The 18,387-nt window shown below is 39.9% G+C and overlaps 2 protein-coding genes across 3 annotated transcripts; one reads left to right on the top strand and one right to left on the bottom strand.

The window, feature by feature from the left end:
* Positions 1 to 70: 70 nt before the first annotated feature.
* On the bottom strand, positions 71 to 8,333 carry mphosph10 (M-phase phosphoprotein 10 (U3 small nucleolar ribonucleoprotein)). 2 transcript variants are annotated; one of them, XM_017458703.3, is made up of 11 exons: positions 8,173 to 8,326; positions 7,032 to 7,716; positions 6,797 to 6,936; positions 6,544 to 6,703; positions 4,926 to 5,067; positions 4,372 to 4,439; positions 4,145 to 4,282; positions 2,471 to 2,581; positions 2,260 to 2,367; positions 1,574 to 1,804; positions 71 to 356 (listed from the first exon to the last, which is right to left on the bottom strand). In XM_017458703.3, exons 1-11 carry the CDS (start codon positions 8,256 to 8,258, stop codon positions 207 to 209), a joined length of 2,019 nt encoding a protein of 672 aa, XP_017314192.1. In that variant the 5' UTR covers positions 8,259 to 8,326; the 3' UTR covers positions 71 to 206. The 2 variants fall into 2 exon arrangements, with proteins under 2 accessions (XP_017314192.1, XP_017314191.1); XM_017458702.3 differs by having other exon boundaries at positions 6,544 to 6,936; positions 8,173 to 8,333.
* A 142-nt stretch (positions 8,334 to 8,475) lies between these two features.
* Positions 8,476 to 11,159, top strand: mcee (methylmalonyl CoA epimerase). The gene is made up of 3 exons (XM_017458704.2): positions 8,476 to 8,573; positions 9,637 to 9,983; positions 10,151 to 11,159. The coding sequence occupies exons 1-3, from the start codon at positions 8,546 to 8,548 to the stop codon at positions 10,301 to 10,303; spliced, it is 528 nt and encodes a 175-aa protein (XP_017314193.1). The 5' UTR covers positions 8,476 to 8,545; the 3' UTR covers positions 10,304 to 11,159.
* Positions 11,160 to 18,387: the final 7,228 nt, after the last annotated feature.

Raw genomic sequence — 18,387 nt, 5'->3', positions numbered from 1 at the left:
AGTGCACACAGCTTTGTACTGCAGTTTCTCATATTGGTTAAATTAAGCAAAACAACAACCACACACCAAATAAGGACCATATTTGTTTTTAAATATGACAAAAACCATTTTAATATAAATGACCAGATCATGTGGAGATCTGGGCTCGATTCATTCTCATCTTATAAAGAGAAAAACTGTACATGATACACAACACAATTAGAACTTTATAACTTCAGCTTGCTGGCAGAAACCACTTTCTGTTTCTTCTTTTTGGCAGACTGATCCTTTGAGCCCTTGACTTGACTCCTGACTTGGTCTTGAAGTTGGGAGAAGAAGGCTTGAGATGAGCGCAGCGCTTTGTCCATCCCATCGTCCTGTGAGGTACGACAAAAAAATACATCCAGTATGGATGTCTTACGAGTGTGTTTAACATAGAGAGGCGAGACACACAGCTTGACGCTGGTCAGAGTTTAGTTTGAGTAAACTGTTTTATTTGTTCTCAATAACGTGGATTGGATTTTAGTGGGTTTCATCACCATAGTAACTCGCGCTATACAGCTAACCTGCTCCGGAGCAGGTTTTAATCTGGTTAAGAAAACTCTTAACCCAACTTGGACCAATCAGCAATGAGCAAAGTGATATATATATGACGTGTTTGTGGAGCTCGGAGCGCAGATAATGAAGGGAAAGAACTTTTAGGGACGGATACAATCCCCTGCTTTTCCATCTTTTCTCCATCTGTATGAAAGATATGGATTTTCAGCAGATGGTATATTTTCTCTGCCGGCTTCTTGATCCGCACGTTAAAAACGTGACACGCTGAAGCCGCTTTTACTCTACGTGTTCTCGGCGAGTGGTACATATTTTCATGTTGGCATTAATCCCGTCCTAATACACTGTCACAAATTGATGTTGATTTTATTAATATGTAATATGTCGGGGTTATAAATTTTCAATCTGTTTATTCTCATTGTGAGCCTATAAAAGTCAACTTATGCATTTATACGATCAGCAAGTTTCCCGAGCTTTGGCAGGCGCCACGGTGTTGCTTTTTGTAGTTAGTGTAGCTTTAAATTCTTCATATGTTCGCATAATAATTTCTTGCTCCTCAACCGCAAGTATGCACACCTGCATGGACTACAGCTGTTGGACGACTGATCTGAAGAGTGCAAGTTCAAATCCCAGCAATGCCGAGCTGCCACTCAACAACTGTATAAATGAGATTGATAGAAGTCGCTCCGGATAAGGGCGTGAAATGTAAATGCTTCAATTTCAATTTAAACGAACCAGATTTTAGTACAAATCGATGACTGCTGACATAATCCGTATCCTCTCATGATAATATTCATCCACCGAGTTTTTAGCAAACAGCAGGATTTGGGAGTGTGAGCTATAGTCTCACTAGCATGAGCTGCAATGTGTTTAAACACACACCGAATGAAAACTTTTGTTAAAACAAAAAAGGCAACAGGAAGTAGGGGTTATTTTCTTTCTCCGAGTATTTAACGCTGAATAAAATTTGAATGAAATCTGCTTTCTCTGACAAAACCCCTGACCCAAATTTCACTGAGAGAACAAGGCAAACACTAACCGTGAGTACTTTGGCCTTCCCTCCTTTAGCGAGTTTTTTGAGAGTCTCTTCCACTTGGGCCTTTGACTTTTTCGTGATCTTTCCTTCACTCGCAGCTTCTTTAAGCTTCTTCCTCTTCTCGCGCTCCTGGATCTTCAAGCGCTTCACCTTCTTCTTCCTGCGTCTCTCCCGTTTCTTATCGGTGGCCGTTTTCTCGGAGTCACCGAGAACATCTCCAGCCCTGTTCTTCTCCTGAAGGATCAGAATTGAAGTGTATAGGGAAGTGAAATACAAGGCAATTCTATGCCGTTTTGTGGTTATAAATAGCGCGAGTAGTGTGTTCGCACTGAAAATACCAAAAAGAAAAAGTAAACTTGAAATAACCGGAAGATACACTTAATTAACCGGAAGAAGAAAAAAAAAAACGTGTGGAATGTTGGACACTTCATGCACTCAACTGTCGCAGCTTTAATTACATAGCGGGGTGGGGGAAATGGAGGGGCTCTGAAAAATAGAACCTTACAAAATTCATACACTACACAGTTGAGTACATAGTGAATAAGTACATAGTGCTAGTCTTATTTCAGTAGAGCGGTTACTGGAGATCTCTTTTCCAAAAGTGCTCAAGTGATCTGCTCATTTCTTACTGGATTAAAAAGTCTTTCCGTTAAACCGAGCAACAAGACGACGCAATAGAAAACACCAACCTTGACTTCCTCAGGAGCCAAAAGAGTGGCGTTGCTGACGCTGACTGGAGCCACTTCCTCCATCGTGATTGAAGGCAGATTGGACACTACCTTCACCTCAGGAATATGCTAGAAAAACGGACAAAATAAACCGATTGCGTGAACTAATACTGTAGGTGTGAGGAAGGTCGTTCGGCCCAAAGCTGAACAAATCAGGGCCATACAGACTTACCGGTTTTGGCGTGAAGTGGAAGTTGGAAAGTGCATCCAGTTTGAGGAAGAGTGAGTCCATAAGCTTTTGAATTTCTACATGAGCTGGATTCTCCTCTTCCTCGGTCTTTTCCTGAAACCCAAGATAAACGACCCTTTTAATACTCTATTAACTCGACAGCTTCATTACTGGACAGAAGGAAAAAAAAAATAAAAATCACTCAAATTTGCAGGAATAGGCCTGTAAGTTTAAATGCACAACAGCTCTATAATATATGATATAATACATTATACTATACTATTATAACTCAAAACTAAATGGCATCAAGTGCTTGGCTAGCATTAGCACATTAGCTGTTGTCTCAACGCTACCAGCATCACACGTACAACTAGAGCTACGTTGAAATTCTGCATAGGTGTCTGGCCAATTTCTTTTTCATTACGCTTTATATTTTGCTCGTTTTTGTATGTAAACACAAAGCGATAGCGCAGTGAAATACCAGAAATACTGTATGTTAGCTTTGTGCTGCATGTTTCTACACGTCAAAGCCTTCTTATACCTCAGTGCTTTTCTCACACTATAGCAGCAATTTATCCATTTTATAAGTTTAAATGGAATTTTTAGACGCTCCCTTACCGACTCCTTTAATATAAAGCGCTGGCGAGCTGCGTTTGAGAGTTTAGCTTCAGCAGGAGAGAAATTTGAAATATATTCAGTTGTACTTTGTTCACTGTCCACTCCAGAGTAAGAAAACACGTACGTCATCCTTTTTGTGTGTTTATTTCTTGAGGAAAATGAAGAGAGAATCTCAAATGCGCAGTGATTATCCGATATAAAACCAACTGTACCGTGGTGACCGCAAGGCACTCGAAAATGCGTTCGACTGCGAGGGAGATCACTTCCAAATACAGGCACGCGCCGTAGTTTCCTCCCACCCCAACACTGATTTCTGCTTTGAATGAACCACTGACAGGTTTCTAAGCAAGGCGTCTGCGAACGCAAAGGGATTTGCGATTCCGTTTGAATTGTGCCAGGCTTCATACGCGACGCTGAGGAAATGAAAGCGGATAACCGTTATTGCTGTGTCGATCTGACCGGGTCATGACTTGTAACACACGGGCAATGCAATTGCAAACAGACTTGGCGTGTCCATATGAAATGTGGAAGACTCTGAACGTTCATGTAAACGGAAATGCAAACAGTGATACGAGATGTTCATTTGAATTACGTCACAATTTTCTGGAAAGACAGTTTGCAGTAATTTTTGAAAATTGTCCACAGGATACTTCCATATGTGTGTGTTACGGATTTGTTTTGGAATTCGTTCTTCTAAGTCATTAATATGAAATGACTGTATTGCACTAAATGTTCAGTAAATTTGTGTGTGACTGAAATACATAAGCAATACAAACTTGTAAAATTGCAGTAACTCATGCCGATTATACAAGCTGAAGCCGATCAATAGAGATTTCCATTAGTGAGTATTCTTATCTGTAAATCAAGAGCTCTCATAACTCTCTTCGACTAACAGGATTTTCATAAATACATCATTTCTTGTGTAAATGCTCCTGTGAATGCTGATAAATTAGTTTGGTCAAGTCCCCAGAAGACCAGAGTCCTTCAAATACACGGTTCCTGTTCGATGAGATTATTGGTAAATGGTAAATGCTGCTGTTGGGGCATGGGAAAGCTCACCTGGTTCCGCTTGATGTACTCCTGCTCGTAAACTTCAGCCAGACTCAGCTTGCTCTTTTCGTGGTCCAGCGTCAGCCTTTTCTTATACTCGAATACCTCCTCCTTTGGCTTCTCCTTCCTCACGACATCATCCCAGGCCTAACACACAGCCACAGTTTAACTGTGAAACAAACAGCGGTGTGCTTACACGTTTATTTCCCTAGTATGAAGGACGGAAATATTCAAACCTGGTCTTTTATTCTCTGCTTGATGATCTCTTCGAGCTGCAGCGTCGTCTCCTCCGTGACCGCAGGCGCTTTAGGAAGTAAGTAAAAAAAAAAAATGAATTCCCAAAAAAACAAAAAAAGTAATGCTTGAATCAGGATGTGTTTAATGTATTCTTTAAAGTTAATGTTTTTAAGAAGGAAATGGAAATCTCTCACACACAAAATCTTTTCCCAAACTTTCATACATGTGCTTTGAATGACATTATTAAAGCTGCAGTGTGGAACTTTTTTGGATAAAAATAAGCAAAAATCAATGATTGAGCAAGTACATTAAAAAAAAAAAAATCAGTGTACAAAACTGTCTCCTTACCGTACCCTGATTATCAATGATAAGCTTATAATAATTATTTATTATTAAGTAACTTGCACTTTTATGTTTCAAACAGAGATGGCGATAGAGAGGCAAAATTCAGTACTGCTGCTTTAAGCTATAAAATCTCATGCAAAATATATCATTTTTAAAGCGAGAGAGACAGACAGAGAGAGAGAGACAGAGAGAGAGAGACAGATCTTACCCATCCTGGATGCTTGATCAAAATCCACATCCTCCTCTAGCATGCTGTTCTCTGGCCGAGTCTGTGCCGTTACCTCTCCGGTCAGCTGCCACGGCTTCTCAGCTAACGCTGCTTTCTCCAGCTCAGCGATCTTCTCTGCCATCTGTTTCACATTCACATCAATACGCCATTTTTACGACTCACTCAAATACAATAGGCAACGGATAAATATATACATAAACCATTACAAACCAATAAATATAATCATCTGTAAACAGAAAGTCTGTTAACGGAATAGTTTGTCAGAATAACAACCAAATGGATGCTTTTGCACTGGAGCCACAAGGATTGTAAAACTGACAAGTAACGAACGCTGGGGTTTTTTTTCCCCCAATAAAACTCACTGCAGTCATAAGCCACTTACACAATTTGGAACAGAAGTCATGTACTCATTTCTCGGGTCCACATCCTGCACATTTTGCCTTGAAATCTCCCACACATTTTAAGCATTGAATTATAACTAGTGTAAAGTTATATAATACAAGGTATAATATAAAGTTAGTAATATAATAATCCATACATCTATTTTCCATACTGCGTATCCTACACAGGGTTGCTAGGGAACCTGGAGCCTATCCCCGGGATATCGGGACATAAAGCCTGGAACACCCTGGACAGGGTGCCAACCCATCGCAGGGCACAATGACACACTACGGACATTTTGGAAATGCCAATCAGCCTACAATGCATGTCTTTGGATGGGGGCGGAAACCGGAGTACCCCAAGGAAACCCCCAAAAGCATGGGGGAACCTGCAATCTCGACGCACTCGGGGCGGAGACAGGATTTGAACCCCAACCCCGGGGATGTGAGGCAAACGTTCTAACCACTAAGCCACCGTGCCCCCCAAAAAATCTTTGTTAAATATGTGTGCAACAATTATTAGCACCCTTTTAGTCAATACTTTGTGCTACCTCCCTTCTTCTGAGGTAGGAAGAATTGAAATTTTCAAACACTGGTTCTGGAGCAAACCAAATGATTTTGATGTTCAACATCTTGTATTATTCCTATATTATTTCCCACATTACTCCTGGCTTTTGGGCACAATTGTGCCTTAACGAGTTGATTTCCTGTCAACTAGGAGATGTGCGTCCTGCTTAGCTGGAGCTTTAGTGCCACTTTGAATACGACTGGACAACCTCTGCTTTAGACTCTGGGGAGTACGGTCTGGTGTGATGTAAAATGTCTTAAGTTGCTGTGTCATTCATTCATTTATCTTCAGCACACGCTTTATCCTGGTCAGAGTCATGGGGGATCCGGAGCCTGTCCCGGGAGCTCTGGGTGTGAGGCGGGCAGATCAGTGCATCATGCACACATTCACACCGCAGGTAAAAGACCATTCTGTTTGTCCAAGATGGCAGCCCCAATAACGTTCCAGAGAAGTTGTGTTCATGTTTATAGATTACCGTAAACCACATCAGCATGTCTGTGGACATCAATGATAATCTGGACGTAGATATTTAGGGAATTACATACTTCTGTGACGTCCATTATTTGTTAGTTACGTAAACCATGTACCTCCAGTGCAAAACAAAATAAAAAGCACACATCAGACACACTGAAGGTTCCCCTAAACGTACCTTTTCTTGTCTTTTCTCAAACACTGATTTGGTATCTCTCGTTATATTTTTAGACTTCCCACCCAGAATGTCCTCCACATCCTCTCCTTCGCTCTCACTGGGGAGGTCAAAGGTCACCTTGCGCAAAGGGTCTCTGGCTTTCTGGCTCTCAGAGTCATCTCTACACAGTGCAAAAGAATCAGCCATCGTAAGCACCAAAAGCAGTACAATATCTTCATGGAAAAAATAAACAACCTCAAACATATACACATACTCCTCAAAATCCTCTGCGTCCATGTCCTCTTCGTCTTCCTCGTGGTCAGGTGCTGACTCAGCTTCTTCATCTGACTCGTGTTGAGCAGGATCTTCATCCACAAAATAATCTTTGTATTTCACGTCTCTGGAACTTGTCGACTGCAAAAGAGAAAAAAGAGCAACTTTAATTTGATCTGGTAAACGAGTTAACAGTTCGTTTTAATAAGCAGAGTGAGCTCAGTAGCTTCTCTCACCTTTTCCTTACTCTTCGATGCAGCAGGTTTATCAAATACCAGTTCATCCTCCTCATCTGAGGGCAGGTCCTGAAAGTAGTCAATTTCCTCACCAGCAGGTTCCTTCCCTTCCCGCTTGTCCATATCATCCAGAAAAGCCTCCATTTCTGACAGTTTAAAAAACTGATCGTCCACTTCTGACACAGTCCTAGATGTAGGTATCTTGGTTTCTGGTTTCTTTTTTTGCTTGGATTGTTTTTCAAATTTATCAACATCAAAGTCGATATCCGAGTCCTCGTCGTAAAGCTCCTCCTCGTCATCGGACGCAGATGATTTGGGTTTAAACCGGTTTTTTCTTTCGTCTTCCTCCTCCTCATCTTCTTCCTCATCATCATCATCATCATCATCCTCCTCCTCCTCCTGATCCTGCTCACCTACACCATCATCCTCCTCCTCTTCTTCCTCTGATTCTTCTAAAAGAGTCAGCGTATCATCTGTGACCGCCTTGCTTACTGAGTCCTCAAAGTGTGCGAGCACAGCCGTGTTCTGAAGCTCGAGTTCCTGCCAGATCTGCTCCTCGTCAAAGTTCTCCACCACCAGCTGGTCCAGCGGACTCCCCATCCACCCTTTCGGTTCATGAGCTTTGTGCAGATCATACAGGGTCTTTGTGAGGGATGTGAAGTCTGCAGCCAAGCCATCCTGTACACTGGAATGGAGTGAGAGAAAGGTCATTTTTCCCCACACATGCCTACTGATTTATGCAGTACCACGGCGTAAAGCGTCTCTACTGCTGTTAATTACTAAATGCAAGCTAAGTGGTATACTTTATCTAAAGCCTTAAAGAAACTATTTAAATGACACAAAAGCTTCACAGCTGCATGTAAACGAGCTTCATGTCGAATCTAAGAGACATCAACGGAAGGATAGCAGATGAACTTTTGTTGTTTTTTACATAACGCATTCTGTGGCACTGATTATCTGCGCACTGTCCTGGTTAAATGAACACGTTAATCAACCAAAGCACAACACTCCACACAGGCTAACACAGCTAGCCATCACCACATAACGTCCATAATTACACTGTTCCAGACTCATTCATCATAATAACTTTGTCTCAGATATTTAATAAATAAAAAAAAAGCACAATTCTTGATTTCCTTACTTTAGAAACAACTCAGGCTGCGATGTATTGCTGTTTAAAATCTGTAAACATTTCTCCAGCGTGTCATGTACAATCCCATTCGCCATGGCTGCACACGCATGGGACCAACAGTGCACGTGGTAAAAATGCTCCCCGGAAACAAAAGGCAGAATCGAGTCGTTCCGCACGGATTGCTGAAGAACGACTTTATATTTAAAGTACGTTTATATTCTCGTAAAATGCGGATATATTTTTTACAGAGTATGAGACATTATTCACGGGTTTCCATTTTTATAATAAACACTGTATGTGAACGGTTGGTTCCTGATATTTATTTAAAAGTGTTGCGTTAATTCTTATTTAAATAAAGTTGTTCGGTTTTGTATCAGGAAACATGGCGGCCTCCTTTCTGAAGGTTGCAGGTAGGCTAAATAACAAATAAATGGACTGTTTTAAACAAGAAATCTCCGAATAATTTACGAATTTTATCAAAAGTAATGTTTTACGGAAAGTAGATTTCAATGTAAACTTTACACAAATGTTCTATAGCATCCTGTATATATACATTATAATAATAAAGTCTGTTTTATTAACAAACACCACACACACACCGGCAGTTTTTCATGCAAGTGACGTATACCATCGAGGAAATTATTTAATTATGATTTTATTAGGTAAATTTTATATACACAAAAGCAAAAAGATCAACTCCAAACCGTGTTTAAGGTCTATATGTATTATTAAAAAAAAGGTTTATTGACTTCAAGTGCATAGATAACAAAAAAATCTAGACATGCAGAGATAAAAAAAAAAAAGTTAATTAAGAGTTTTAAAAAATTATTGAAAAGTAAACATTTGAAATGCTGTATTTTTTTATGTAACCCTTTGTATCTATTTAATCTGCTGTTTCATATCTGGATTTCTTGTTATGTATATGTGTTTGTTCTGTATATGTAGCATTTAATTGTTAAAAATATGTTTATATATATATATATATATATATATATATATATATATATATATATATATATATAATTATAAAGTATATACTATTTGCAATATTGGGAGTAAAATGGTACCAAATACCTAATTCACATGTTTTCAACCCTGAATCAATCCAGGACCAGTCTTGGGAAACTGATATAATACATAATTAATAAGATTGTCTGTCTTCTGAGGTCTTTTCTCACTTTTGATTGTGCTGTATTGAACTTGAACAGAATTCCGTGTCTCTGTGTTTTGTTACGTGGACCTAATTGGAAGATATGACTCCAAACAACCTCTTAAACCTTAATCATTTAAGGTTGAGCTTAATAACTGTTACCTTAATAAAGACATAGACAGATTGTGTGTAAATGATTATTTTCATTTTGCTGAAAGTCTAATCTGAACAAAGGGTTCACAAACTTGATCACTGCTCTAGGTGAGGGGATAAATAAAGCTACAGACACGAGTTTTCTTACTTACATAAACACTATTTTGCAGCGACATGTGTCTCAAGATGTGCTGCTCGCCAGTCCTTATCAATGAGAACGTTTTCTTCAACGTTACCTGTCAGTCAGAGTGTCCCTCCATCCTTATGGAAGTTGGGTAGACTGAACCATGTTGCGATCGCTGTACCGGACCTGGAGAAGGCAACAGCTTTGTACCGGGATGTGCTTGGCGCCAAGGTGAGCGCTACTGTGCCTTTGCCTGAGCATGGGGTTTACACTGTGTTTGTGGAGCTCGGCAACACCAAACTGGAGCTCCTGCACCCTTTGGGAGAAAAGAGCCCCATTGCAGGCTTCCTGCAGAAGAACAAAGCCGGAGGAATGCACCACATCTGCATCGAGGTGAGCTGCGTTTTAGGTGTTAACAGTTTCACACCTCAGCTTATCCAACGTGATCATGAAATATAGTACCTGTATATTTACATCAGATGGTTTTATCCAAAGGCGCAATAACCTTGTGATAAATGTTTGTAGTACTGTTCATTAATCGACTTGTCTGATGCTTATAGGTTGATGATATAAATTCAGCAATAGCGGATCTGAAGGCCAAGGAAATCAGACTGCTTTCTCCGGAGCCACGGATAGGTGCTCATGGCAAACCTGTGATGTTCCTCCACCCTAAAGACTGTGACGGGGTTCTTGTCGAAATAGAGCAAGCGTAGTAATCAACACCTCTCTTTAAAACCTCGACACAAGAGTGAGAATTTGATGTTACTAATGAAGTTGAAATATTGATATAAGCTAAAGATGTTTTCTTTCTCACAGATCTGTAGTGTCTGACATTCATATGATTTTTCCTTGTTTGTAAATTACTGGCTAAATTAAGTGAATTAGCTTGTAATATTCTATAACATTTAAAAGGTTATTTCAGTACACTAATAGGTACAATTCAAAGGAACATTAGCAATCTGTTTGACATTTTTAATAATATGGCAAACGATAATGGAAATGGTTCCCATCGTTACTTTACGTAATGAGACCTGGGAGGCAGCACGTGTGGCCTGACCAACGACACGTATATGTATAGTAATATCATGATAATATAAGCATTTCACTGTTGGATACACAATCTCATCTTCTTTTCATTTTGTCATTGATATTATGACACGTTCCTGCCGTTTTTGCGATTACAAAAACGAGATCGTTTCCACACTTACAATCATCCAATATAAGTTCATTTAGAGTTTTCATTCCCAACAGTAATGAATTAAAACCACACAGGCGGAAAGGTTTTGAAAGACGGAACTGTTCCACTCTATCCATCCCTTCCTCAGACTTCAGCTCACTCGTCTGCACAAGAATGAGCATGTTACTGGGATACGATTTGGACCATATCCATCTCTCAGATGTCTCTCCTTCAACCGCTCACTCTGTACATCACTTCCCTTTGGACACAGCTGGAGGAGGGAGATTAGAGACTGATATTTTCTCTCAATTTTTTGTCTGTGTAGTTTCTGCTTCGCTACTTTGTTGAACCTTTGAATTATTGGAATAAAAGGGTCTGATTTGCAGCTTCAAGTCATCTGTGGCATCTCAGTTCCTTTGGCAAGATGGAAAAGGAACTGCAAAGTTCTTATTCAGTCTAAGAACATTTATACAACAACTATAGGCTACTTTGACTGGCATGCATACATGACACTGATAATATGGTTTTATACGATACATTTGTATACAGGTATACAGATGAAGGTTATGGTCCTTGCTTAAGAGTCCAGTGGCGGCACTCTGACAATCCTGGGGATTTAAACTCACAACCCACAGACGACAGAGTTTTTTAAACACTGCTTCCGTTTCGAATCCGGTTCTTTCCAAGGTTTCTCTCTCATATCGTCTCAGCGAGTTTTTCCTTGCCACTGTACCCTCTAGTTTGCTCATTGGGGATAAATTTGTACATGTAAAATTTACACCCTGAATTTATATCGTTCTGTAAAGCTGCTTTGTGACAATGTCCGTCGGTGAAAGCGCTATACAAATAAAACTGAATTGAATGGGCATTGGTTACATTTGCACGGGCATTTTAATTTAAAATATGCTCGACCTAGTGATGAGTCTTACTAGAGCACAGTCCTTTTGCTCTTACATGCAAGCTACTTCAGATGAATAATCTATTGCTCCATGTTATCTTTGGAAATGTTTTTCTCATTCGAAATATCAATTACATAACGACAGAACCTGAAGCAAATGATCTGCATTATGTCGGAATATATATTCTGAGCTGTGAGGATATTATATATCCAGTAAGTGTGATTTTTCATTGCAGCTTAATATGGAGAAATGGTTATTATTTGATTATAATGTGGGCAATACTCTCTGTATTCAAATCACACTTTCATTTTCTATATTTGTGGCTTCTCATAAGACTGCATTTATAACCTGAATTTTATGTCTTTAGTCACAAATGCTTTAATAATCTCGCTTCTTTCCATGATCATCTAATTCGCTATGGCCCCAGCCACACCCTCAAACCTTCCACAACCAGCTTGCTTACTGTTCCTCCTCCTCAGTTCTGTAGTTGGTTGACTTGTGTGGCTTGAATATCTTCAGATTTAAAACTCACCTGTTTCAACTGTTCTGATTGTAACTTTTGGTATTCATTGTGTACCTGCTGGTAGTTTGTTTTGTTTATGTAAAGCATCTTTGGGTCATTTCGAATGCACTATATAAAGAAAATGCATTCATCGTTATAATAGTTTTTCAATTGGTGAGTGAAACCAATCTTTGTGCAAAAATTGGTAAACTGCCAATCGTTTTTGTACTACCCAAAGTGCTTGTTTACTATAATTTATTATCTAAAGGCTCTTTTCTACAAGCTGTTCCGAGTACTTCAGTGCATCGCTGCCGTAGTGCTTCAGGGCAGGATTTTCCTCAATTTTGCTGGCATAATTTGGTGCGAATAACTAATTGGTGCTATGGAATGCCTACAGCATGTCCCTAATCACGTTAGTCACGCTATAAATATTGTCTAGCCCATGTGTTGATTGCTTCCTCTTTCTACCGATACTTATCACTAACAAACTGTTCTTCCGTGCAGCTGCCAAATTACAACACACTCCCTCTGTTCCCATTAGTTGTTATATAGTGATAATACATTATATTATGGAGCATGGAAAATGATTCTTGTGCACAGTATGCAAATTTTACACGTTGAGTACAGACGTACTCACGTTGAGGAAAGAGTACTCAAACAAGAGCAAAAGTTTCCATAATGTACTGTTCTGTAGTGTGTGTACAACCCCTGGCAACAACTATGGAATCACCACACTTACAGGATGTTTACTCAGCTTTTTTACTTCGTAGAGAAGAAACAAATCACAGATATGACACAAAACAATGTTTGTTTAATAGCTGAACATTCTGGCTTCGTGAAACCAGATCAAGTGGGGGAGGGGATGGACTCGCTCAGTGTTGAGGAAAAAATGATGTACTCACCGTGTAATTTGTATAACAAATACCAGTGCAAGTGTAAAAATGCAAATTAGCCTGCAGTTAAAAAAGCAGTCCCTCCAGGACTTTACAATTCTTCGATTGGAGAAACTTTTTCAAAATTACGATTTGGGCCAAGATGCGTCATGTGACGCCATCACAATGCGCATTCAGCCAAAGCCCTGTCGATTCATGTACGTCGAACATGAGTTCAGCTAAAAGGTCTCATTCATCAACAAACATCACTGTGAAGGACCGTGCGAAACAATTGCAATTTCGCCGATGCAAGTAGTTATCTGCAAAAAAAAAAGCACAAATCCTCTGCAAATTGCATGGCAAGTTTTCTTAAAAGTCACAGCAATTTTTGGCCTCACCAATCACAAAAAAACTGCGAAATCTTGTATGGACTGAAAGAGTACCTACAGTAAAAAAAAAAATCCTCTAAGTGTGGTGATTCCATAATTTTTGCCAACGGTTGTAAACATCCAATGAACTAAGCCCCTGTGTTAAGTCCTAATCAGTCCCCTGTAATGTCCCAGTAAATACAGTGGGGGAAATAAGTATTGGTCGTGTCAACATTTTTTTCAGTAAAATATTTCCGACGGGGCTATTCACATGAAATTTTCACCAGACTTTGATATTAACTCAAGAAATCCAGAAATAGAAAGAATTCACAACATTAAAGTCCATAAATAAAGTTATGTGTAATAAAGTGGAATGACACAGGAAAAAAATATTGAGCACGCTAACTGAAATTTATTTAATACATAGAGGAGAAGCCTTGGTTTGTAATGACGCTTCAGGACGCTTCCTGTATGAAGAAATTAATGGGCTGCAGAATTCAGGTGTGATTTTGGTCCGATCTTCTAAACATATCGTCTTTAAATCTTGTTCAATTGGATTTGAGTCAGGTGATTGACTGGGCCGTTCTAACAGCTTGATTTTTTTTCTCTGAAACCAATGGAGAATTTCCTTTGCTGTGTGCTTTGGATCGTTGTTCTGCTGGAAGGTCCACACACGTCTCATCTTCATCATCCTGGTGAATGGCAGCAGATTCATCTCAAGAATCTCCCGGTAAAAGGCTCCATTCGTCGTTCCTTCAATTATATGATGCATTATCCATAATCCTAACACAAACATGGCGTGTAGTATGACAGCCAAAAAGTTAAATTTTGCTCTCGTCTGACCAGACTACACTCACCCAGTATTTCATAGGCGTGTCAAAATGAGTTGTAGCAAACATTAAACGAGCTTCGACATGCCTTTTCTTTAGTAATGGAGTCTTGCGGGGTGAGCGTGAGCAGTGGAGTGCATTGCCTATTGTTTTCTCTGTAATTTGGACTCAAAATTGCACAGAGAGAATGCATTTTCTCGGTCAAATCACAATATATTATACAAGATGTTTCAGATTTGTGAGATTAGTATAAAGCCTGCATACTGCATCCTAACCCTCAGTATACCTGGGTACACGACACTGCAACAAAAACAATGTTTATCGTTATTTTATAAATAAACATACAACATTGTACCTTTTCAAAATAAATAATAATAATAATAATAATAATAATAAAGATCTGCTGGTGCAGATATAGAAAATATCTTTATAGAAAAATTAACTTGTCAAAATGGATGAACAATGAGTCAAATAGCTGTTAAAATAAGATATGAAACTGTTCTGACTAAATAAAACGTTTGAAGGCGGTGCTTACAGAAGGGAACACAACCATAAATCCAAGCACAAAATACATTACAAAATTATATAGTCATGTCACATCTACCTAAGATATTTTATCGTGAGTGTGGAAAGTGTATCTTGTGCAATAATAGACATTCAAGCTAACCTTTGACATTATGAAATGCATAAAAAAAGCTTTTTGTGTCATCTTGTACTTGCCCGATTGTAAATGAAGCTTATAGAGAACTTTTGCGGGCCTAAAAAAAACAGCAATAGTTTTTGTTATGTAATGTGTCTTCTTAATGAGCCTCGAACCTATAATGGACGTGGATTTGTATCCATTTTCCAGCCTAATGTTTTGAGTGAGCTCATGAGAAGAGAAACGTTCAGATGCTTGATGACAACATGGGATCAATATCATTTTGCATTTGGTTATGTAAAGCCATTTTGTGATCATTCCGAGAGCCACTAAATAAGTGATGAGCTTACAGCCAGCAGCATAAATGGGCATTATTTCCATTTGTTTGGCTTTTTAATATGATCCATAATGTCTTAAAGTCCCAGTTGTGAGAGCAATGAAGGAAAGAAATAATGAGATGCAACACTACTGTGAATAGGAAAGATGACCCACAGTGGTGTTTACAGTGGTGCGGTGCTTATTGTTGCTGTCTCATGTCTCCAGGGTCCATGGTTTGATCTGCCAGTATGTGAACTGGCTACACTAAATTGCCCTAGATGGGAATGTGTGTGTGCATGGGCCCCTATGATGGACCTTGTGCCCAGAATCCACTGCAGTCTTAGAGCACAATATATTTTGGGTGTGGGTTTAGACACACATTACCAGAAAAAGGGCACGAAACTGTACTGTTCCTTGTTGCTGGGGTGCTACCTTCAATCATACGACTTTAGTACCCATAGGGTGTATTTTTTTTTATAATTTATTTTACCTAGAAATATGCATACAGTATACCTTTACCCTAAATAGTAATTATGGTACAATTAAGTACCTTAAATCATTTTAAAGGTACGCTATATCCACATTTCCACAGGTGACAGATACATATTAAAGAAACAAAAGAAATGGAGACACCCCAGTGAAAAGATAAGGATAGTTTTCTACCACTTTTATTCTGAGAGTGCAATTCCACACGCAAATATTATACTTGTTACATCCAGGATTTTTGTACACTTGTATTTTCAATTTTGAGACTGAGATAAAACCATGACTTTGTGACCATTTGTTTCCCGGATACAACAACTCCACGACACAACATTTTCTGATACTTTAGTACAAAAACCTCAGGACGTCAGGAAATGGCTCGGTCTGACTGGACTCAATTTAGCAATATCAGCTACAGAGGCTAATATCACATATGCCACTATCATACTAAACAGCCTATACATTCTTTTAACATATTTGGTTTCAGTAGTATTTGGTTTGAGGAAAAATTACTTGTTACAAGAAATCCTTATGTAAAACGTTTGGCAGTTCAAATATCCTTTCTTGTCAGAGCAATCAATCTTCTGAATCAGGCAACCAGCATGCCCTCATGGGTCAGTCTCCCCTATGTTCTCATCTATCAGTGGCGGCTGTGGCTCAGGCGGTAGAGCCGGTTGTCCACTAATTGTAGGGTTGGCGGTTCGATTCCTGGCCCACATGACTCCACATGCCGGAGTGTCCTTAGGCAAGACACTGAACCTCAAGTTGCTCCTGGGCCAAAGATGGCAACTCCCGATGGCAAGTTAATGCCTTGCATGGCAGCTCTACTACCATTGGTGTGTGTGTGTGAATGAGACAGTTTTTTGATAAAAGCGCTATATAAGTGCCGACCATATAAGTGCAGATCATCAGTTCAAATCATCCTTTCAGCACTCACATGGCTGGAGTGCACACCTGTTTCCACACACATACCAATATTGCACTATTTTATTTGCACTACTTTACCATGAAGTCTTTGCATATTGCATAAAATACATTTCGCTATCATCAGGATTACACTGTATCCCTTTTTCAATTATATTTCAGTCATTTTCATACCCTGCCACAGATTTTCAATTGGATTTACTCTGAGCTTCTTATATCCAGCCATTCCTTTGTAGTTTTTGGCTCTGGCTCATTGTCCTGTTGGAACATACACCAATCAGCCATAACATCACAATCACTGACAGGTGACGTGAAAAACATTGATTATCTCATTACAGTGGCACCTGTCAATGGGTGGGATATATTAGGCAGCAAATGAACAGGCAGGTCTTGAAGTTGATTTGTTGGAAGCAGTAAAAATGGGCTAGCACAAGGATCTGAGAGACTTTTACAATGGCCGTATTGTGATGACTAGACGACTGGGTCAGGGCATCTCCAAAACGGCAGGTCTTGTGGGGTGTTCCTGGAATGCAGTGGTTAGTATCTATAAGTGGTCCAAGGAAGGACAACCAGTGAACCGGCAACAGAGTCATGGGGGCCAAAGGTTCATGGATACACATGGGGAGCGAAGGTTAGCCTGTCTTGTCCGATCCCATGGAAGAGCTACTGTAGTACAAATTGCTGAAAAAAGTTAATGTTGGCTATGACAGAAAGGTGTCTGAAGACACAGTACATCACAGCTTGCTGTGTATGGGGCTGTGTAGCCGCGGACCAGTCAGAGTGCCCATGCTGACTCCTGTCCACTGCCGAAAGCGCCTACAGTTGGCATGTGAGCATCAGAATAGGACCGTGGAGCAATGGAAGAAGATGGCTTGGCCTGATGAATCATGTATTCTTTTACATCATGTGGATGGCCAGGTGCGTGTATGTTGCTTACCTGGTGAAAAGATGGCACCAGGATGCTCTATATGCTGGCAGAGGAAGTGTGATGCTCTGGGCAATGTTCTACAGGGAAGCCTTGGGTCCTGGCATTTATGTGGATGTTACTTTGACACACACAACCTACCTAAACATTGCTGCAGACCAAGCACACCCCTTCATGTCAATGGTATTCACTAATGATCGTGGTCTCTTTAAGAAGGATAATGCGGCCTGCCACAGGTCAAAAATTGTTCAGGAATGGTTTGAGGAACATGACAAAGAGTTCAAGGTGTTGACTTGGCCTCCAAATTCCCCAGATCTCAATCCGATCTAACATCTGCGTGATGTGCTGGATAAAAAAGTCCGATCCATGTAGGCCCCACCTTGCAACTTAGAGGACTTGCAGATCTGCTGCTAACGTCCAGGTGCCAGATACCACAGCACACCTTCAGAGATCTTGTGGAGTCCATGTCTCGACAGGTCAGAGGTGTTTTGGTGGTACAAGTGACCAAATGACAGGTGGTAATGTTTAATGTTATGGCTGACTGGTGTATATTTTCACCATAAATGCATATGTCTAGCTGACCATGTTTGATTGGAAGAGTGATGTTATCTGGGTGTTGGGCTGTATTTGTTTTGCACCAAACATTATGCTTTGGATTTAGACCAAATGGCTCAACTATAGTGTTGTCAAAGCACAAAAAATCTGTTCTCCAAATGCTCTCAGATTTTCTAACATGGCCTTTCTCAGAAGTGGCGTTTCTATGGTCACTCTCCTATAGAGGCCTGATCTATGAAGAGCTGATAATATTATTCATGTTTCCACAGCTTCTTCTGCTTCAGCCAGTTGTCACGATTTGGAG

The sequence above is a fragment of the Ictalurus punctatus genome, chromosome 27, assembly GCF_001660625.3.
Source record: "Ictalurus punctatus breed USDA103 chromosome 27, Coco_2.0, whole genome shotgun sequence".
NCBI classification, from domain to species: domain Eukaryota; kingdom Metazoa; phylum Chordata; class Actinopteri; order Siluriformes; family Ictaluridae; genus Ictalurus; species Ictalurus punctatus.
Note: the sequence above shows the minus strand (reverse complement) of the source record. Positions and strands in the feature narration are given on the sequence as shown.

What these genes read in the sequence shown, in the direction of transcription:
- mcee (XM_017458704.2), top strand. Translation starts at nt 8,546, where the DNA reads ATGGCGGCCTCCTTTCTGAAGGTTGCAG. An exon ending in CTCCTTTCTGAAGGTTGCAG is followed by an intron (nt 8,574 to 9,636) that starts GTAGGCTAAATA and finishes ACTATTTTGCAG; the next exon opens with CGACATGTGTCTCAAGATGT. An exon ending in TGCACCACATCTGCATCGAG is followed by an intron (nt 9,984 to 10,150) that starts GTGAGCTGCGTT and finishes TGATGCTTATAG; the next exon opens with GTTGATGATATAAATTCAGC.
- mphosph10 (XM_017458702.3), bottom strand. Translation starts at nt 8,258, where the DNA reads ATGGCGAATGGGATTGTACATGACACGCTGGAGAAATGTTTACAGATT. An exon ending in CATCGAAGAGTAAGGAAAAG is followed by an intron (nt 6,937 to 7,031) that starts GTGAGAGAAGCT and finishes TCTCTTTTGCAG; the next exon opens with TCGACAAGTTCCAGAGACGT. An exon ending in TCCACTTCACGCCAAAACCG is followed by an intron (nt 2,368 to 2,470) that starts GTAAGTCTGTAT and finishes CCGTTTTTCTAG; the next exon opens with CATATTCCTGAGGTGAAGGT.